Source organism: Hordeum vulgare, chromosome 1H, assembly GCF_904849725.1.
Source record: "Hordeum vulgare subsp. vulgare chromosome 1H, MorexV3_pseudomolecules_assembly, whole genome shotgun sequence".
In the NCBI taxonomy this organism is placed as follows: Eukaryota; Viridiplantae; Streptophyta; class Magnoliopsida; order Poales; family Poaceae; genus Hordeum; species Hordeum vulgare.
Window position 1 is genome coordinate 423,201,386 of NC_058518.1, and position 21,733 is coordinate 423,223,118.

Sequence of the window (21,733 nt, forward strand, 5' to 3'; positions counted from 1 at the left end):
GAGGGGTGGGCAAGAAAGGAATGGCCACCTTCCTCTCCGACATTATCAGTGATCATTCCATTGACTTCTTGGGTCTTCAAGAAACCCTGAAAGTGAATATATCTCCTAAACTTCTTGGGAAAATTGACCCCTTCAGTAACTTCCATTGGGAATGGATTCCTGCTGTGGGTAGATGTGGTGGAATCATGTGCGGAGCTTGTAAAAACAGTCTTGAAATTCTGTCCTATGCGAAAGGAAGTTTTATCCTGCAGCTTAACCTTAAAATCTCTAGAACAAATACGCTAGTCCCTGCTGGTGGTGTATGGCTCAGCTCATGAGGAGCACAAAGAAGAATTTCTGTAGGAGCTTGGTGCTTTCTCTAGTAAGATAGATATTCCCTACATAGTGGGTGGAGACTTCAACATCCTGAGGCATAGTGGGGAGAAAAACAAGAAATGCATCATTGCAAGTTTCTTCATCTTTCCATCTCTATCACTAACACCCTGGGGCTTAGAGAGATTTATATGAGTGGTGGTAATTATACCTGGTCTAACAATCAATCACATCCCACGCTCGAAACACTTGATAGAGTTCTCATGTCTGATTCCTGGGAACATACGTACCCTTTGGTTTCCATCAGGAAACTTGCCCGTGAGATTTCTGACCATAACCCTCTCCTGATTTACACTGATAATGAAGGGAGGGACACTCCTAAGGTTCGTGAGTTCAGATTTAACTTATCTTGGGTAAAAAATAAGGAGTTTCTGTATCTAGTTCGCATCATTTGGTCGAGGAAAGTAGGTGCCTCAGACCCCATTGATATCTTATATATCAAGTTGAAAAGGATTAAATCCTATTTCAAAGGTTGGGGCTCTGATAAATTTGGCCATGCTAATAAACGTAAAGAAGAGCTCGAGGTAAAACTTTCTATGTTGGAAGAGTTGGAGGAGGATGTCCCCCTCTCTCTTGAACTATATAATAGGAAGATTGATATTAATTTTGAGCTCCATGAGCTATTGACTGCTGAGGAGATTTACTGGCTTCAAAAGTCTTATGAATGATGGTTTCTTAGGGGGGGTCGTAATACTGATTACTTCCACAAAATTGCTAATGGTTGTAAATGGAAGAATACTATTTGTGCTCTTAAATGCGGGGATATTGAGATTGAAGGTACTAATAATCTTATTAATCATGCCACCGAATTCTATAAAGACTTACTCGGTCCTACCCCTGGTAACCAGTTTCATCTAGATCCTGATACTTGGTGTGCAGATGAAAAATTGAATGAGGAAGATAATGAGTATTTGACTCATGAATTTACTGAGGAAGAAGTAAAGGAGGCGTTGTTTGATATGGAGGTCAACAGAGCCCCTGGCCCTGACAATATCCGTGCTGAATTCTACCAGTGACGTTGGGATACGATGAAACCTGATATCATGCGGATCTTTGATAGCTTCCACAAAGGCACACTTGATTTACAACGCCTGAATTATGGCATCATCACTCTCCTTCCAAAAGTCTTCGGGGCGGAGAGGATACAACAATTTCGCCCTATCTGTCTTCTGCGGTGCCCATACAAACTGGTTACTAAAGTCATGGATAAGAAGGTTGCCAGGTATGCAGACAAACTCATTAACCCTACGCAAAATGCTTTTGTTAAGGGTAGAAATATTATAGATGGAATTCTCTCCCTCCACGAGTTGTTGAACTACACCCATGTTAAAAAAAAACAAGTTGGGGTCGTTTTGAAACTGGACTTCGAAAAAGCCTATGATAAGGTTAACCGGGAGTTTCTTCTGGAATGTCATAAACTTAGGGGGTTCGACGATAAGTGGTGCAGCTAGGTTAAACAGGTTCTATATAATGGGACTGTGAGTATTAAACTCGACAACACGATGGGTCCTTAGTTTTAGAATGCTAAGGGGGTGCGGCAAGGGGATCCTTTCTCTCCATTTCTGTTTAACCTTGATGTTGAGTGTCTCACGAAGATGATTAGGAATGCATAGAATAATAATCTCGTGGTGGGCCTGGCTCCTGACCTGATCCCTAAAGGGGTGGCTGTGTTACAATATGCAGATGATACTATCATTTGCCTTGATCATGATGTTGATAAAGCTGTTAACCTGAAACTAGTCTTATATATGTTTGAGATGATGTCTGGTCTCAAGGTTAATTTTCAGAAAAGTGTGGTTTTAACTGTTGGGGGTGATGATCTGATTGATAAAATCTATGCTGACTTGTTCAATTGTGATGTTGGCCGTTTTCCCCTCAAATACTTGGGTATGCGTGTTAGCTTTACCAACCTTATAAATTCTGACTGAGAATTTATTGTTGATAAATATTTGAAGAGATTTGATGCTCGGGTTGGCAATGCGGCTTCCATGGGGGCATGCATACCCTCCTCGATTCTGTAGTTACTCAGATATCTTTATATCATATGTCTATGTGGCTTACGAACAAAACTTTTGTGGAAAAGCTAGATAAACATAGAAGGAGATTTTTCTGGCAGGGCTATAACAAGAAACGCCGCTACTATCTGGTTAAATGGAGTAGGATTTGTAGGTCCAAAGAAAAAGGGGGGCTTGGGATTAAAGACCTCCATAAGAAAAACATCAGTATTATGGTTAAATGGTGGTGGAAACTTGAAACTCAATCTGGCCTCTAGCAAGATATTGTCAGAGCAGGATACATTCGCAATCAATCCGTAAATGATGTGGGGCGCGATTTTCTCACACACCATGCTGGAAAGATCTTTTGAAAGTTAAAGAATTGTGCTTGATGGGCAGAAGAATTAAAACTGAGTCTAGAAATTTGACTCGCCTCTCAAAAGATATTATTAACGGGCTGACCCTGTTCATGGAAAAATATCCTCACCTGTATGAGATATATAATGAGCAAAATTATACGACAGATAAGTTGGATGGGACTGATTGTTCTACTTTTCTCGAAGAAGGCTAGACCTTGTGTTGTCTAGCCAGTGGAATGAAATCTATGATACTGTGAATAATATGACCCTCACTAATGAGAGTGATTGGGTTTTTTTGGGTTTGAACAAAACCACCCGATACACCACCAAATCTATGTATAAATGGCTTGAGCGACCCCTTAGTGGATGTAATTATGAATGAATTTGGAAGGTCAAAGCCCCGTTGAAAATTCATTTTTTTTCTCTAGCAGCTCTCCCAAGATGTTGTTCTCACTAGGGATGTGATGAACACACGTTGCTGGCCTGGGAATCTTGTTTGTTCTTTTTATAGAGAGGTTGAAACCTCACGTCATCTGTTTTTCGAGTGTCCGATTGCCAAGGCGGTCTGGAGATCTATTGGAGTGGCCATTCGAACTAACTAATGTCCTAGTAACTACTGGCAATTCTTTTCGTGGTGTTTTACCTTTCTTCCCGGTGACGAAAGGTTCTATACCGTGGCCTTGGGAGCTGTGACTTGGGCTATATGGAGGGCCAGAAACAAGGCCACCTTTGAAAAAAACTGATCAAATCTCCTCTCGAGATTGTGTTCACAACGTGTTCGTTTCTCTTGTATTCGACATGACTTCACAAAGCCGAGGACGTGGAAAGGCTTCACGTTGGAGCCGAGATGATTCGCAATGGGACCATGCTACTGATGAAAGACTGCAACAACTCCAGGAAGATTGATGCGGATCATTGAAGTTGTCACCTCCGGCGTGGGTGTGGTCTGAAAGCCAACCGTTTGAAGTCATGTTAATCGAGGCATCATCTTGTGTTTTCCGTCGCGATGGGTTCTGAGCTTGTACCTTGTTAGCATTCGAACTCGTGGGAACCTTCTCGCTATAATAGGTCTAGTTACTAGTTTTGTGTTGTCTAGGTTTTCACCCCATATCGTGCGTTTCGATGGCGGGCACACGCGGTGGTTTCCTAGAAGTGCTTTGAACTCACTCTCTCCCTACCCCTCATTTCCTGGTTAGATGTAAGACTTTATATTTCCATTCTAGTAACGGAAAAGGGGATAGTCCAGTTCAAAAAAAAAGGAATTACAACCAAATTGAAGATAGTTCTTGAGGAGGAAGATAGGAAAAGGAAAGGGTTGGTAGCCGTCGTCGCGTGTCGTGATCCACTGAACGTCTTATTTTCTCTTCCTCGTTTGCTTAAGTATTGTGGTGTGATCGTGCAGTTAGTTAACCCAGTCTAGTCTAGCGACTCTTTGATTGGGCCACGGTGCACGCTTGGGCCGTGCACCGCGTGGCCTACTGCTGCCACCTGGTGGGGGAACCCTGGTGGGTCTATAGCGTCAGGGTCGCTAACATTGCCACAACCAAAACAACCGTCGTCGTAACCCATGTGACCATATCCGAAACCTTCAAGACGACCAACCAGAATCCACGACTCAACCAAACACAACCCAGTCTTATAACAATCCAACAACCGGGTAGTAATCCGAGAGCACTTTGCTCAGGACTTCCAAAATTTATGAGATCTGGATCGGAAATCCAAAAGATCGCCTACAAAACCTCCATAGCCAATCTGATCTTTCTTTTTTATTTTTGAGGGATCCAATCTCTTCCTGGATACGCGGCTTCTGTCCCGCATGGGCCGTCGGCCCGTCTGCGCCCGACACGACACGAGGTTTCCCCAGTCCGGCAGTCCAGTCCGGTCCCACTCGCACTCGCCCGAGCGGGTCTATTTTCCCACCTCAGCTCGCCCTCCTTTTGCCCTACCTACCCCCATTAGCCGCCTCGTCTGACCCAAGTCTTCCACCCCCGCCGCCCACCATGCCGCTCCCGATGCGCCGCCTCGCCGCTGCTCCGTCGCTCCCAGCCGTGCACCCACACGACTCCCATGCGCCACCCTCCGTTCGGCTTCGGCGACAACATGGCCGGGTGTCGATGGAGAGGACCTCGACGACGACGGGCCGAGGTATTGCGCCGCGGCTTGGGGAGACTGGCCTTATCTCTTGTTCTATTAGCTGTGGCATGTGCCATTTACCCGTGAAGAAGTTAGCACCTCTGTGCAATGTACCATGTATCAAAGTATCCTTCTGTGCTTGATTACGGGGTTTTAGTACATTTTTAGTCTATCTGGGTCGGTTTCGCATGCTAGCATATCAAGTCTGAAAAATTCGCCATGTATCGAATATCTCAGCTGCGAAGCAAAATTTACATGGTGCTCCTCCTTTCTTGCTGGAATAGATTTCAATAAACTGACCTCCTCCGACTGTAAAATGGTTTATAAACCGAAAGAAATGAACATTTTTTTTCATGCCGCTGGAGTCTGTTTTTCACTAAAATTGTTGATTAATGACCTGTTGTTGTTCGATCTGGGTTTCCGCATCCTTTGATGAAAACTGGCACTGCCCTCTTTCTCCATGGGCTGACCATTTTAGACCAGATGGAGATTTGAATAGGAAATCTGACCGACTTATTTTTGTGTTTTATATGGAGGGCTGGTGCAGGTAGTTTACTAAAACCCCTGAATTCGGAATATGCTGGCATTTTGCTTCTGTTTTGCTGATATCATTATATCGTTGGTGAATATCTGCAGGTGTTAGTTGTGTAATGGCAAGCGGAAAAGAGCATGCAACAACTACTACTGCTGATGAAAAGAAAGGTGGATTGCGTGGCAAACTAAAAAAAGTTGTTCTAGCTTACAGCGGTGGCTTGGATACATCAGTAATTGTTCCATGGCTTAGGTACAACTGCAATTTTTTCTTGTTTCATCAGTATGTAATTTACTAAATTAAAGGTTGAATTAATCTGATTCATCTAAACTATGTTTCTTGTTTTATTTTGTTGAAGGGAAAACTATGGCTGTGAAGTCGTCTGTTTCACTGCTGATGTTGGCCAGGTATGTTAAACGCCTCATGTTTCTGCATGAAGTCATTTATATAACTTCAGTAAATCTCAAGCATACAAAACTGAGTGATTCCACTATCCTCCTTTAATCTGCAATGTTATGCTAAATTGCTAGCTGTATGTCCTGTTTGATAAGTGTCTCAACTCTCTCTCCCATCCTTGTTTGTACATTTTACTTAGTTTTATCTTCTTGGTTATATTTTTGCTATGAGCTGCAGATTCTATAATTTCTTTGCCTGATGTCTCTGGCTTCATGCTGTTCCAAATTTTACAACTTCGAGTTACTTCTATATTGTATCTTTGTACCGAGTATTTTGTTTTCTGTCAGGACATAAATGAAGTAGCATGGTTCGGACCTTTTTTCTAGCTTCCTTCTAGTGAACCATCTGTTAAGTTCATATTTTACGCTTTTAGGGTGACATTGAATTGGAAGGATTGGAGAAAAAGGCAAAAGCTAGCGGTGCAAGCCAGCTTGTTGTGAAGGACTTGACAGAAGAATTTGTTGGTGAATATATATACCCCTGCTTGCGTGCTGGTGCAGTTTACGAAAGAAAGTATCTGCTTGGGACTTCCATGGCTAGGCCCGTTATTGCTAAGGTGAAATTGATAAAGCAGTTGTATTTTGTGTTTTGTGTGCACATTACTTCTGCAACATAATTGTCTTACAAGTAAATTTAAAATGAATCATTTGTTAATCTTCAGTTACAACATCTATTGGAGTGTTTTTTTGTTTGTTTGTAAAATATGCACTTTCTTGTACTAGATAAATGTTTCTGAGGTCATTTATAAGGTCACTGTCACTTTTTATAGCTAGCCATCCACTCTGGTAGAATAAAAGATTTGTTTACATAGAGCATGATTAATTTCTCATTGAGCTTGTACATGCATGTTTCCTTCAAATTTTATTTTATTTGTTCCCTTGAAGTCTCACCTGTAAGAGTTGCACTTGTACTGTAAGCTCTGTAGGATCTTAACTTAAATAAGTAATTCTAATAGCTGGTGGGATGAATGAAACATTAAAATGAAGTGCCTGCAATTATATACCACGTATTTTATATATCCTCATATTCCTTTGAGGGCTAAGCAATTTATATCTTTATTGTAGGCAATGGTTGATGTTGCCAAGGAAGTTGGCGCAGATGCAGTTGCTCATGGGTGCACTGGAAAGGGAAATGATCAGGTACATACTGCTGTTAATGGAAATGTTAATATGGGCAGTCATCTGATGTTATCGTTTTCTGTAGGTTCGCTTTGAGCTTACATTTTATGCCTTAAATCCGGAACTTAAAGTGGTGGCACCCTGGAGGGAGTGGGATATCACAGGACGTGAAGATGCAATTGAGTATGCAAAGAAACACAATGTGCCAATTCCGGTTTCAAAGAAATCAATATACAGCCGAGATAGAAATTTGTGGCACCTTAGCCATGAGGTACATTACCTATTTGTCTTGTTGATGCCTCTTAGGGGTTATGAAGCTGTATTTTTTTTTCTTTTTGGTTTTAAGGATACAGATCTTACAGTACTTCGTACATGATCCGCAAGTTCAGAACTTCCAAATCAATGAAGTGCATCATCATATTGGTGCCATCGGTTTATCTTCAATTGAAAATGGTGATGCTTGTCAAATGATCTGAGTTATTCTCAACATTTTCAGGGTGACATTTTGGAAGATCCAGCAAATGAGCCAAAAGAAGATATGTATATGATGTCTGTCTCTCCAGAAAGTGCGCCTTCAAAACCTGAGTATGTGATCAATCCTTTTTCTTTCCATAGACAACATCTGTTGTCCGGAAAAAGTATTCTTTATGCTCTTTATTTTATCTTTACTGCAGTATAGCTTGGTTCATCTTTGCTGCAAATGGTTCATATCCAAACACTGTTGTGTAGAGAACCACCCAAACACCCAAATGATTTGGGATCTGGATACGCTTATTATAAACTAGGCATGTCTAATTGTCGTGTAATGAACTTTGTTCAGCATTGTGCAGTTCCAATTTTTTTACATTGCTAGGTTTTCCATGTTTTCATTTACCCAGCAGCTTTTATTGTAAAGTGACACTGTCTGACTGAATGGAAATCATCACGTTGTTGCCACCACCTATCTTTAGTTAGGACTTAGGTTATGTATGGTTCATGAAATCACCATCCACTTGAATTGGGAACATTACTATCAACCCATTTCTGTTGTAAATAATTTGTTCGCGTATTTTTTGAACTAAGAATTTCTTGCTGATAACATGTGAAATCATCGGAATTGGTAGCACTACCATCAGTCCAATTTGTTGTAAACACTTTGTTTGTGCCTTTCTGTTACATTATTAATTATAATTTCTGTACAAAAACAATCGGTTAACTGCATGCTTGGTTGCAGAACAATGTTGTTTTCATTGTTCCACCATAACACACTTTTTTTTTGCGAAACATAATGCACATATTTATACTCTGTTAGCCTGTTGTATATAAAAACTGAACTTCATACAGGTATCTGGAGATTGGTATAGTCGCTGGTGTTCCTACCTCTATCAACGGAAAAGATCTCTCGCCAGCAACTCTCCTTGCCAAGCTCAACGAAATCGGTGGAAAGCACGGGATCGGGCGCATCGACATGGTGGAGAACCGCCTCGTGGGGATGAAGTCCCGTGGCGTGTACGAGACCCCCGGCGGCACTGTCATGGCGGCCGCGGTCCGCGAGCTCGAGTCCCTGACACTGGACCGGGAGACGATGCAGTGGAAGGACATGCTCGCCCTCAAGTACGCGGAGCTCGTCTACGCGGGGCGCTGGTTCGACCCGCTCCGGCTGTCCATGGACGCCTTCATGGAGAAGATCACCGCGACGACGACCGGCTCTGTGACCCTGAAGCTGTACAAGGGCTCGGTGACCGTCGCGTCCCGAAAGAGCCCCTACAGCCTGTACAGGGAGGACATCTCATCGTTCGAAAACGGGGAGATATATGACCAGGCTGATGCTGAAGGTTTCATCAGGCTGTACGGCCTCCCCACCCGGGTCCGCGCGATGCTGGAGAAGGGTATCTAAGGCCGTTTTCGTGTCTCGGAATAAAATGTTCTGTTTTCGTGTCTTGAATAAAATGTTCGCATTGGGAACTGCCGAGTGTATTTTCTAGTGATTTCAAGGTGGGCTTAGAGCACTTTGTCGAGTTTTTGTTTTGTTTCATCTGGTGTGCGTGGATATGTGTATCGAAGGGTTGCAGTACTATACGCATTGTGGTGCTGCGGTGCAGTCCTTGTCTCATTGCACTTCAGGCGTGTTTGGTTACTGGCGTCATTTTTGGCTTCCTGGTAGTCTGTATGGGTTAATACCAAGTCTGTGCCAAGTTGTGTAGTTCGTTTGGTTGCTCGCATGGAACTAGTCTTCTTGCATCGGTTCGGGTCTCCATTGCTTGATGGGACCCGCCAATTTGAGCATACCTCATGTAGATCGAAGAGGCCGGGCAAATCGGGTCAAAACAAAGGTCAGCCTGAGGGCTGCTTTGAGAAGAATGCGTGCCTGTTTCTCTGGCCGGGCAACGAAATAGTTCAGATTTGGCCAGCCGAGTCTTCATTTGCCGCTTTAGCTCCTTGGACCTTGGTTCTCGCCTATAGATGCACTCCCAAAACATCAAGGCAGCTATGGTCTCTCTCTTAGTGTATTCCTTAAGGTTTGTCAGATACGATGAAATGCCCGTGGGTGTTTCTTCTCAATGAAAAGAAAGTTTGCGAGACTCTATAGTTCCATAAAGGTATGAAAAGAATTGGATTTTCTTCTTGAGGCTGTGTTCGGTTGACATGGATTTGGCAGGGATTGAAGAGGATTTAATCCCCTACAAGTCAACCCCCTAATCCTCTTAAAGCCTTGTTCGGTTCTTTCTCAATTGAAGGGGTTTGAAGGGGATTGGGAGGAATTAAATCCCCTACAAGCCAAATTCCACCTCAATCCCCTCCAATCCTCTTCAATCCCCTCCTTGCTGGGATTAACCGAACCAGCCTGAGGAGGGGGGAATTTAACAGCGGTTCATTTTCTCCTTGCATTACACACTGACAACGTAAACTACAGAGCACTGTACAACCAGAATTGTTTATCTTCACCTGCTTCCGCCAACTCGTTTCACTGGATTCCAATCGTTTTACTGTACAAACACTCGACTGGTTACAAAATCTTGGTCTACCCATCCTAAAAGAATAAACACACCATCCTACTGTCTTCGATAAAATGTTTGACCGTCAGCACGGTGGTTGTGAGAACTGATTGCCCGGACAAAATCTACAATCAAATGAAATACAATTACCAACATGTCCAATGAACATGAGATATCCTTTGTGATAAATATTTCCTGTAAAGCCTTTAGTGAAACTTACTTGCGAGTCAACCCTGCTTTGTTCAGCAAGTTCAGTGGAACTGCTCCACCCAACTCATTGTTTTGCAAGAATCTGGATAAATGAAGAAAAACAGTAAGCAAGTTCGCAAGTAATTTGCTATGACTTGGTGCAAAGGCGTGCAGCTTTGGAAATGAAAAGTAAGTACGTACTCCCTCCGTTCCTAAATACAAGTAGTTTTAGAGGTTTCATTAGAAGACTACATACGGATGTATATAGACATATTTTAGACTGTAGATTCATTCATTTTGCTTCATTTTGCTTCGTATGTAGTCCACTAGTACAATCTCTAAAAAAACCTATATTTAGGAACGGAGGGAGTAGATTGTAAGAACATTCAAAACTTGTGATGCACCAAGAATCTCAACGATACTGACAGTTTAGAACTTACAAATGTATATGCGGTTATTTTTTGTACATTGCACAAACTCCATGCAAGTACAGTCTATTTACAAACAGTCAGTCATTTTGTCAGATCCCTATTTGCAAACATTGTACAAACTTCAAACCGAAGGCAACAGACTCACCCTAATATCATGTGTCTTAGACTCGTAGTTAGTTTATTTTATGATGATATTTCAGATCCCGAAAAAGGTACTCAAAGCGATTGATGAGATTAGGCGTGCCTTCTTTTGGACGTTCGAGGAAACGTGCATGAGTGCCAAGTGTCTTATTACCTAGAAAAATGTTTGCAAACCTAAATTTCTTGGTGTTCTAGGCATCAAAAACTTGCATGTTCAGAATAACAACCTCCTTATAAAATTTGTTGTTAAGTTGCTCTCTTCACCTACTGTTATGACCGGTACAACGTACCAACGGAGGAGGCCCAATGGGCAGGGTTAATTACGGACTTAGCCCAAGTTATCTTACCTATCTTAGAGTCCAAGTTATATTAGAGTCCAAGTTATCTAGGGTTTAGTGGAGGCTGTCCTCCTATATAAACACATGTACCCCTTCGATATTAAGCAGACAATAAACAGTACATTCTGTTGTCGTCTCCCTCAGGAGACGAGAGCCCCAAACCCTAGCCGCCTCTCTCTCTCTCTCTCTCACGCCGCGACGGCGCCCAACCACCGGCGCCGGCGTCCCCAACCTCGCAGCCCGCACTTCCACCCCTACAACCTACGTCAGAGACCTGGTAGAACCCTAGCCTCTACCAATTTGGTATCAGGTAGCTTGGGTTCGATGAGTTTGTCGGACCTTCCCACCACCACCGCCGCCACCACGACTGCCTTCCTCGCCACCTCGCAGCAGCCGCCGCCGCCGCACCTCAGGTCCGGCCGCCTCCGGTCCCGCGGCCCTGGCGGCCGAACCCGCCCCCGTCCTCTCCCCGACGGAGATGTCCTCGGCGATCCGCGACCTCAACCTGGCGATCTCGAACCTCCGAACTTTCCTCCAGGCTTCGTACGCAACCCCACCACCACCGCCTCCGCCGGCGGCGCCCTTCGCGCCACCGCCCCCGGCCACTGTCGCGCCCCAAGGCCTGCCGATCACCCAGGTCCGGTGGCCGCCGTCGCCGTCGCCTGCCGACGTGGATTGACACGCCGACCTACACGACGGCGCCACTACAGCTGACGGTGTTGCAGCCACCCGCCCCCACCTTCGGGGGGTTCGGCGGGTACACTGATCCGTACGCCGGGAGCTCCGTGGTGCCGCAGCACTCTCCTTCCGCCGCGTTGGGTCGTCACAAGGGCACCTACGCGGCCTCGCCACACGTGCAGCAGCCACCCCGCTTCACCAAGCTGGAGTTCGCCACCTACGACGGCACCGTCGACCCCCTGAACTGGCTCAATCAGTGCGACCAGTTTTTCAGGGGGCAGCGGACCATGGCGTCCAACCGCACGTGGATCGCCTCCTACCACCTCCGTGGCACCGCCCAGACTTGGTACTACACCCTCTAGCAGGACGAGGGCGGGATGCCTCCGTGGGAGCGCTTTCGCGACCTGTGTCTCCTCCGGTTCGCCTCCCCCCCATACGTGGGAGCCGCTTGGCCGAGCTCGGTCGCCTTCCCTTCACCACCTCGGTGCAGGACTTCGCCGACCGCTTCCAGACGTTGGCCTGCCATGCGCCTGACGTCACGGCTCGCCAACGCGCCGAGCTCTTCGTCGGCGGCCTTCCCGACCACATCCACATCGACGTCGAGATGCGCGACCCCCAGGACCTGCAGACGGCCATGTATTACGCACGCGCGTACGAGCAGCGCGCCAACGCCCTGCAGCAGGCGTTCCCGGGCCGCGGCACGCGTCCCCCGACCCGCCTTGCCCCGACGGCCGCCACCCCGACACGCTCCGCCCTGCCGGCCGCTACTGCGGCTGCCCCCGCGCCGACACACACCTTCCGACGCTTGACGTCGGCCGAGCAGCTCGAGCGGCGCCGAAGGGCCTGTGCTTCAACTGCGACGAGCCGTATGGGCCGGGTCATACGTGCGCCCACCTGTTCTACTTGGAGACCGTCGACGACGCGGAGGTGGAGGCCCTCACCGCGGAGCTCGACGCCACCACACTCTCCGAGGCCGGCGTCACGACCTACGGGCCGGTCGACGCGACCGCCTTCGTCGTCTCCCTTCATGCCATGGCTGGCATCAAGATGGCAAAGACAATGCTGTTTCCGGTGACGATCAACGGGGAGCGTCTCACCGCGCTCGTGGACACGGGTTCGACGCACAACTTCCTGTCCGGGGACGCCATGCGCCGCCTCGCACTCCAACCGGCGGGCTCGGAGAAGTTCAGCGTCACCGTCGCCAACGGGGACCACCTTGCTTGCCAGGGGTGGCGCGGCAGGTTCCCGTCCTCATCGGCGACGAGCCGTTCTCCATCGACTGCTACGACTTCATCCTCGGCATCGACTTCCTGTCCACTCTCGGCCCCATCCTTTGGGACCTCAATGTGCTGTCCCTCATCTTCTGGCGCGAGGGCGGCCGTCGCGTTCAGTGGACAGGCATCGGCGGCTCCGACGCCGTGTCTCCACAGCTCCAGTTGATGGCGGCCGCACTGGACGAGGCGCATCCCCTCCTGGCCGACCTCCTGCAGCAGCACAACGACATCTTCGACGAGCCACAGGGCCTCCCTCCCGCGCGGCCCTGTGACCACCGCATCAACCTGCTGCCGGACACGGCACCTGTAGCCGTGCGTCCGTACCGGTACCCTCAGCTGCAGAAAGACGAGCTTGAGCGTCAGGTGGCGGTCATGCTCGCGCAGGGCATCATCCGGATTTCGACATCGCCGTTCTCCGCCCCGGTGCTCCTTGTGCGCAAGCCTGACGGCACATGGCGCTTCTGCATCGACTACCGCGCCCTCAACGCCCTAACGTCCAAGGACAAGTTCCCCATCCCCGTCGTGGATGAGCTCTTGGACGAGCTACATGGAGCGCGCTTCACCAAGCTCGACCTTCGCTCGGGCTACCATCAGGTGCGCATGCACCCTGACGACATCGAGAAGACGGCGTTCCACACTCACCATGGCCACTTCGAGTTCCTGGTGATGCCGTTCAGCCTCTCCAACGCGCCGGCGACCTTCCAGGCCCTGATGAACGACGTGCTCAGCCCATACTTGCGCCGCTTTGTGCTTGTTTTCTTTGATGACAATCTCATCTACAGTGCATCTTGGGCGGAGCACCTACAACACGTGGCCATCATCTTCAACAAGCTTCGAGCGCATCGTCTTCACCTCAAGCGCTCGAAGTGCTCGTTCGGCACGACCTCCGTCGCGTACCTGGGGCACGTCATCTCGGCGGACGGGGTAGCGATGGACGCGGACAAGGTTGCCACCGTCGCCGCGTGGCCGATCCCGCGGTCACCGCGGGCGCTCCGCGGCTTCTTGGGCCTCGCCGGCTACTACCGGAAGTACATCCGGGACTTCGGCCTCATCGCCGCGCCACTGACGCGTCTCCTTCGACGCGACGCCTTCTCCTGGGACGAGGAGGCGACTATGGCATTCGAGGCTCTCCAGCGGGCGCTCACGACGGGACCCGTCCTCCAGATGCCGGACTTTGATATGCCGTTCATGGTGGACTGCGACGCCTCTGGCATCGGCTTCGGCGCCGTCCTCCACCAGGGCGAGGGACCGCTCGCCTTCTTCAGCCGCCCCTTCGCCGCTCGCCATCACAAGCTCGCGGCCTACGAGCGCGAGCTTATTGGGCTGGTTCAGGCGGTGCGCCACTGGCGGCCTTATCTTTGGGGCCGGTCATTCCGTGTGCGCACGGACCACTACAGCCTCAAGTTCTTGCTGGACCAGCGCCTCTCCACAGTTCCGCAACACCAGTGGATCAGCAAGCTCTTTGGCTTCGACTTCACCGTTGAGTACCGCCCCGGCCGTCTCAACACGGTCGCCGACGCCTTGTCCCGCCGCGACACTGAGGATGTCGCGGACGACGTCGCCATGGCTGGCACTATCATGTGCATTCGCTCCGGGCCATCTTTCGCCTTCATCGACGACATTCGCCGGGCAACTTCGACGACCGTGGACGCCCAGGGCCTGCGCCTTGACGCCGACGAGCTGGACGCGCCCTGGCGCTTGGACGAGGGGCTGCTCCTACATGGCCGCCGCATCTTCGTGCCCAACCATGGCGACCTGCGCCACCAAGTCCTGACCTTGGCGCACTCTGCAGGGCACGAGGGCGTGCAGAAGACTCTCCATCGTCTCCGTGCTGATTTTTACATCCCCGGTGATGGCGCGATGGTCCGCGACTGGGTGCGGTCGTGCGTGACGTTCCAGCGGAACAAGACGGAGACACTACGACCCACGGGTCTACTGCAGCCGCTGGACGTACCCTCCCAGGTGTGGGCGGATATTTCCATGGACTTCATCGAGGGCCTTCCCAAGGTGGGCGGCAAGTCCGTCATCCTCACGGTGGTTGACCGCTTCTCCAAGTACGCGCACTTCATCGCCCTGGGTCATCCATATACAGCCGCCTCCGTGGCGCGGGCCTTCTTCGACGGCATCGTCCGCCTCCACGGTTTTCCGTCGTCCATCGTCAGCGATCGTGATCCCCTCTGGCGTGATCTCTTTCGACTGGCGGGCGTGAAGCTCCGCATGAGCACGGCGTTCCACCCTCAGACAGACGGCCAATCCGAGGTGGTCAACAAGGTGATCGCCATGTACCTGCGCTGTGTTACTGGTGATCGTCCACGAGCTTGGGTGGACTGGTTGGCGTGGGCGGAGTACTGCTACAACACCTCCTATCACTCCGCCCTGCGCACCACGCCTTTCGAGGTGGTCTACGGGCGCCCACCTCCGGTGATGCTCCCTTACGAGCCTGGGACGGCTCGGTCCGAGACGGCGGACGACTTACTCCGCACCCGCGACGACATTCTGGTTGAGGCACGCCAGCGTCTTCTCCAAGCACAGCAGCTGGCTCGGAAGTACTACGATGCTCATCATCGCGAGGCGGAGTTCGCAGTGGGCGATTGGGTGTGGTTGCGCCTCCTCCACAGGACCACGCAGTCTCTGGACCCGCGCTCCAAGCGCAAATTGGGACCTCGCTACGCCGGTCCCTTTCGTGTGCTGGAGCGTGTCGGCACACTCGCATACCGCTTGGAGCTGCCAGCTGGTTCTCGCCTCCACGACGTCTTCCATGTCGGCTTACTGAAGGCCTACCGCGGGGACCCTCCTGCAGCGACGCCGGCCCTTCCTCCTACTTCGGATGGCCGCCTCCTTCCAACTTCCGCACAGGTGGCGAAGGTGCTGCAGGCGCAGCAGCGTCGCGGCGTCTGGCATGTCTTGGTACAGTGGACCGGCCTGCCAGAGGAGGAAGCAACTTGGGAGAAGCTTGACGATTTCCGCCAGCAGTTTCCAGATGTTCAGCTCGAGGACGAGCTGTTTGAGAAGGCGGGGAGAGATGTTATGACCGGTACAACGTACCAACGGAGGAGGCCCAATGGGCAGGGTTAATTACGGGCTCAGCCCAAGTTATCTTACCTATCTTAGAGTCCAAGTTAGAGTCCAAGTTATCTAGGGTTTAGTGGAGGTTGTCCTCCTATATAAACACATATACCCCTTCGATATTAAGCAGACAATAAACAGTATATTCTGTTGTCGTCTCCCTCGGGAGACGAGAGCCCCAAACCCTAGCCGCCTCTCTCTCTCTCTCACGCCTCGACGGCGCCCAACCGCCGGCGCCGGCGTCCCCAACCTCGCAGCCCGCACTTCCACCCCTACAACCTACGTCAGAGACCTGGTAGAACCCTAGCCTCTACCACCTACACACCTTGGGCTCACTGGTTCTCCTCACAACACGCACTACATCTAACCCAGTCAAACAACCACAAGTCCTTCCTCTGGAAAATTACAAACAGACACCTGCCTACACTGCAAAAAAATTCTTTTGTCCTCATTGGTAATGGCCTCAACACATTCTTCTGGTCTGACATTTGGCTTGCCTCCCTATCACTAGCCTTACAATTCCAAACCTCCTAGGAGTCATTGAGCGAGGGCTCATCGTCGGGCGGGGCGCAGGGGAGTCTGAGCCAGTGCAACACCTCGTACCAGATCTGTCGGGCGAAGGGGCAGGCGAAGATGAGGTGGTGCATGGTCTCAGGAGCCTGGTCACAGATGGGGCATCGCGAGGGGTGCTGCAGGCCGCGGCGTTCGAGGCGGTCTGCAGTCCAGCATCGGTCGAGGTGTGCGAGCCAGTGAAAGAACCGGACGCGCGGAGGAGCCCAGTTCTTCCATGTAACCTTCGAGTTGGATGTGTTGGCATGTTGCTCTCTCTGCTGCAGGATTTCCGCCTTGAGGACCAGCCGGACTCCAGATTCCTCAACCATGGGTTCAACTTCTCCACCAAAGATGCTTATTCTCAGCTCATGGTTGAAGACAAGGTCGACCATAATGCAACTCCATATGGTCTTCAAAAGCTCCGATTACAGTGAAGGTATTCCCTTGGCTACTCTTCCACGACAGGCTCAACACCAAGGTCAATCTCCTGAAAGCACATGGGCCAAAACAGCTCATGCCCCAGTCAAAAAAGACGTACTACACCCCTTCACCCCCCTGCCTGCGGTCCATGGCTGTATGGCAACGACTGGGGCTGCCCCCTCTGGACTTGGTGCGGCTACTTTGGGACGGAGTCCCCCCCCCCCCTGACAGGCCTCGATCTGGACATTTGGCCCACCACCCTACTCGTCATTCTGTGGAAGATTAGGGGCTCACACAACGCAAAAGGTCTTCCACAATGAGTCTCACAAGTATAGCCTGGCTGTTCGTAATATTGTCGATGATTTCATGCTTTGGAGTCATAGGTTTACAGAACCCAGTCAAAAGGCACACAGCATGTCATGGCGTCAATACCCCTTCTCGGCAACAGCGCTGCCTTGTAACTCTTGTAACAATTGAACTTTGGTTCACCCTCTGAGTAATATATACAGGTGGGGATCCCCCCTTTCCCTGGCGAGTTATTTTAAAAAAACAAGTCATTTTTTCTAACAAAATGCAAACTGTGGTTAAGAGATCAGTTTCACTTATGGCCTTAATTTAGGGCAATCTTTAACTACATGCTTGTTATCAAGGACTGAGACCAATCTGGGAGCTTGCAATGAGAATAAAATAGAGCCCTCCAGGTTTGAGGTGTTGCGCTTATGGCAAAATACTGTGCTTAAGGGATGAGTTTCACTTATGGCCAAAGAGACGCTTCAGCTGTTTCCAGATCTGAGTCTCCGTGATCGCCAGAGCTGCCACATTTACCACTACGGCAATCGAGCAAAGCACCACTGGAACCGAACACGACTGGACCTCACATAGGCTGAGGGAACCATCCTCCAATACCATTGCCAATGGACAAGCGGGAAGAAGCCCCATTGCCGTCACAGTCCTAACATCGTGTTTACGGTCTGTGTTCTTTGAATAACCCGCCATGACAAGTGCAGGCAAATAGCAACATTCTGAAACTGGAATAATAAACCATAAGTAAAAATATTGACAAAAATCAACTCACAGTTCACGCAAGGGCTGAATTGTCCCCAATGTCTGAGGTATTGTTCCATTCAACTTGTTATCATTCAGGTGCCTAAAGACAAAACAATTTTGAAGTATGTATAAATAGTATGATATCATAAACAATTTTCAACCTAAATAGACAAGGCCGAAGGGTTAGCTTACAGTCGTTGGAGTTTCCCCAGTTTGGTGAGATCAGGAATAGATCCAGACAAGCTATTGTTTGCCAAAAATCTGCCAATGGTAATAGTGTCATTTTGCTAGCTTATATTTTCATTCACTTTGATCGATTATAAATAGAACTTACATATCAGTAAGAGCAGTCAGATTTCCAATGTCAGGTGAGAGAGATCCGGAGATGCCCATACTTGAAAAGTTCCTGGTGTAGACCAACAAAAAGAATTGTTACTGCAAACTTGCAAAGAATAAAATAATTGCATCGTATAGATGGAAGGATCATGAGTTAAACTCACAATGAAATGACACGTATGTTTTTTCCTTCAAGACATGTAACTCCAGTCCAAGCATATCCGTGAGGCATACATGGATCTCCAATCCAATCATCAGGTATGTTTTGGAGGCTTCTCTTCATACTCTCCATAGCAAGTGCTGACAAACAAATGAAATTAGTAGGTCAATTTCATAAAAAGAGACAGGCACAAGTTAGAGCAACTTGCTGCATTACAAGAACATCATGCAATACGCCCACAACAATATTTAAAGGACACTCACTACCACCCAAAGATGATGCACACACTTGATAAAATACCTGAATAATACAAGTACAACTCGAGGTGATGCTAAAATTGGGGGATATGTCTAATGGTCATGTATACGCAAATTCACCAAAAGCACATTTTTATGATATGTTGCTAACACAGTACATAAACATACAATGTACCATATAAATAACTGAATTAGTGCTACCAGAATCATTACACATCAGATAGTTACATACTCCCTCCGATCCATATTAATTGTCGCTGCTTTAGTACAACTTTAGTACAAAATTGTACTAAAGCCATGACAATTAATATGGATCGGAGGGAGTACATAGTATGCATTGCGTCAGGCTGGCCAGGAAATATCTGATTACTTGTTTACAGCAGTATCAACTCAGGAGAAAACAATTGATAACGAAGGAATAAATGCAGCAAGTGATGTACCATCCCGCGTAATTGTCAGTCTTCCGATGGGAAAAAGTCCAAAGACTTCACCAGCATTGATAAGTGGCGGAAGAACAGACGTAGGAGTCAATATAATTCTGGTTAGGCCTGAGAGAATCCATTGAGTTGCAAAGACAGAAAGCCCAGCTGATGTTGCTGTCAGATCTTTGTAAAACTGGTAGTCATTTATATTCACATCAAAGGTCCTCGAACTATCAGCTAAGGTATCAGCAAAATAAAGAGCAACATAATAGCTATCATTCTGAAGAGATATTGGAGGCCATTGCAACACCAAGGGTGCATTTTGCTCTGCCACCAAAGCTGTATTAAATACATCAGGAGGGGGAAGATTCCAGAAATCAGCTGATGTAACATTATGGGTACTACTGACAGCATGTTTGTTGTCTGGAAATGGCTGCCAATAGCGGTCAAAACTGTCATCAGGGTACCTGAGTTTAGATGTAAGGAAGAAAACTAAGTCAGCGATCTATAGAGCTTAAAAAAATCTATACAAAGCTTGTAATTTGTAGTTCTCTACAAAAAGGAGAATGAAAGAAAAAGGAACAGTTACAATATAGGGTCTTTGCTTTTTGTGCTTCATTTATTGGGCATCTAATTGGTAAGTACGATTCATTCCTTGAAATACACACCTTAAGTTCTGCAATCACTAGTGCAAGCACATGTTTCCTCAAAGAAATAAAGATAAAGAGGTTCAGAAACTTAAGGTATTTCATTGCATAAGAACTAGGGAAGTAAATTCGATACAAGGAACTCAACATCTTTGATATTGGAGGATCATGTTCATTGCTCAACATGCTATAGGAGAAGGCAGCAACAGCCGCAACATGACCATAGCAATTAGAAGGCAGAAAAAGGAACTCACTGTACTAAACAAGTGATCGAAAAGAGATATCCGTCAATGGCCATCTGCCACTTACTAAGTTAAACTTCTAACTAAAAACAAATGCCCGCTCATACATTGCACAGTGGCTTGTGAAGAAGAGATCGACACTGAGGAGATTACACTAGCAAGATCTAGAAGAACAAAAGTTACCCAACCGACCTACATGTACTGAATTTTGTGAAACAGGTCCAGGGTTACTTTACATGACGAAATAAACCTCGGATCAGAACAGCTCAAACCTAGAGCAATTCAGTTCACGAAGAACTGACCCAACTGGTACTATCTGCGATAAGAATTGACACATCCCTGATCGACAGCATTCTCCACCATATGGACATTGAGATTGAGTCAGTTCTGCACTCCGAATCCTAAACCAACTCAAAATATGGGAAATCGCAGAACATCTAGCATTTCATTACTAAAAGCGCACTGAAATCAGGGCCAGAGGAGTCGGCACGCACCTCTCGACGTCGCCAGTCGAGCCAAACTTGGTGCGCGCAATAAGCCCCATGGCGCTGCTTCCGAAATCCGTGGCGTTGTACACCGAATCATGGAGTTGGATGACCTGCAGCGCGTTGATGAACGGGCCGGAGGTGGTGTAGTTGGAGTTGACACCGAGGCAGAAGGTCAAGTTCCTGCCCCTGGCCTGGAACACGGCCTCGTAGTGCGAGGCGCTGCCGGCCAGGATGTCATCGGCGGTGTCGACGGCGGTCCAGAAGGTGCCGTCGACGATCAGGTCGAACACGGGCGGGGGCGGCGAGGAGGAGCCGTAGAAGAAGGTGGGGCGGAGGAGGTAGCGGCGGTTGGGGTCGACGGGGAGCGCGTAGCAGAACTTGACGGCGGGGCGGTACGGGAAGCCGCGGAGGGAGGCGAGGGTGGGGTCGAGGAGGCCCTGGACCGAGAGCGTGCGGGCGGAGCCGGCGGAGACGTAGGGACCGTCGGGGTCCCAGCGGAGGCCGCGGGTGTCGGTGGAGGAGGCCGCGGCGCCGCAGTCGAGGAGGTAGGAGAAGCCGCGGAATCCCTGGCCGGCGGCGAGGGGGATTAGGAGGAGGAGGACGGCGGCGGCGACGACGGTGAGGAGAGGCCGCATTCTGGTGAGCTTTGCTATTGCTGGAAATTTTTTGGGCGGAAATGGAGGGGAGTTGGGATGGTTTCGTGTTGGGCGGGTGGGTTGACTCGGCCGGCGGGGAGGGTGGGCACGGTCAGCGGAGAACGGGCGGCGGATGCGCGTGCGAGTTCCCGGCGGCGGGTCTCGGAGGTTGGGTCGGGCCGCAGGGCTTGGCTGGGTCACGCGGATCCGCGGACATTTTTGGCGTGTCTCCCTCCCGTGCCAGGTCAGTTTTGTTGGCGCACTCTCCGCTCTCGGCTCTCCGGTGAAGTCCAATGGAGCGACCGGCGGGTACATGGTCATGATATATTTTTTTCTCTCCGGACGAGAAGGCCTGTAATAAAATTTCTTCACCCGTTACAAGATTATACTTACAAAATCAGAAAATAAAACATAGGCCCTTCTTGAAACGGGCATCCCCTTATAGATAAAGGCACAAATCGTACAAAGTAC

The 21,733-nt window shown here is 48.9% G+C and overlaps 2 protein-coding genes across 2 annotated transcripts; one reads left to right on the forward strand and one right to left on the reverse strand.

Moving 5' to 3' along the window:
* Window positions 1-4,634: 4,634 nt before the first annotated feature.
* On the forward strand, window positions 4,635-9,146 carry LOC123442236 (argininosuccinate synthase, chloroplastic). Its single transcript, XM_045118287.1, has 8 exons — window positions 4,635-4,870; window positions 5,495-5,642; window positions 5,749-5,797; window positions 6,220-6,402; window positions 6,911-6,985; window positions 7,050-7,235; window positions 7,461-7,549; window positions 8,288-9,146. Exons 1-8 carry the CDS (start codon window positions 4,726-4,728, stop codon window positions 8,838-8,840), a joined length of 1,428 nt encoding a protein of 475 aa, XP_044974222.1. The 5' UTR covers window positions 4,635-4,725; the 3' UTR covers window positions 8,841-9,146.
* A 657-nt stretch (window positions 9,147-9,803) lies between these two features.
* Window positions 9,804-21,522, reverse strand: LOC123442245 (leucine-rich repeat receptor-like serine/threonine-protein kinase At2g14510). Its single transcript, XM_045118290.1, has 8 exons — window positions 20,634-21,522; window positions 19,269-19,717; window positions 18,576-18,711; window positions 18,410-18,481; window positions 18,268-18,336; window positions 18,104-18,175; window positions 10,160-10,231; window positions 9,804-10,064 (listed from the first exon to the last, which is right to left on the reverse strand). The coding sequence occupies exons 1-8, from the start codon at window positions 21,260-21,262 to the stop codon at window positions 10,025-10,027; spliced, it is 1,539 nt and encodes a 512-aa protein (XP_044974225.1). The 5' UTR covers window positions 21,263-21,522; the 3' UTR covers window positions 9,804-10,024.
* Window positions 21,523-21,733: the final 211 nt, after the last annotated feature.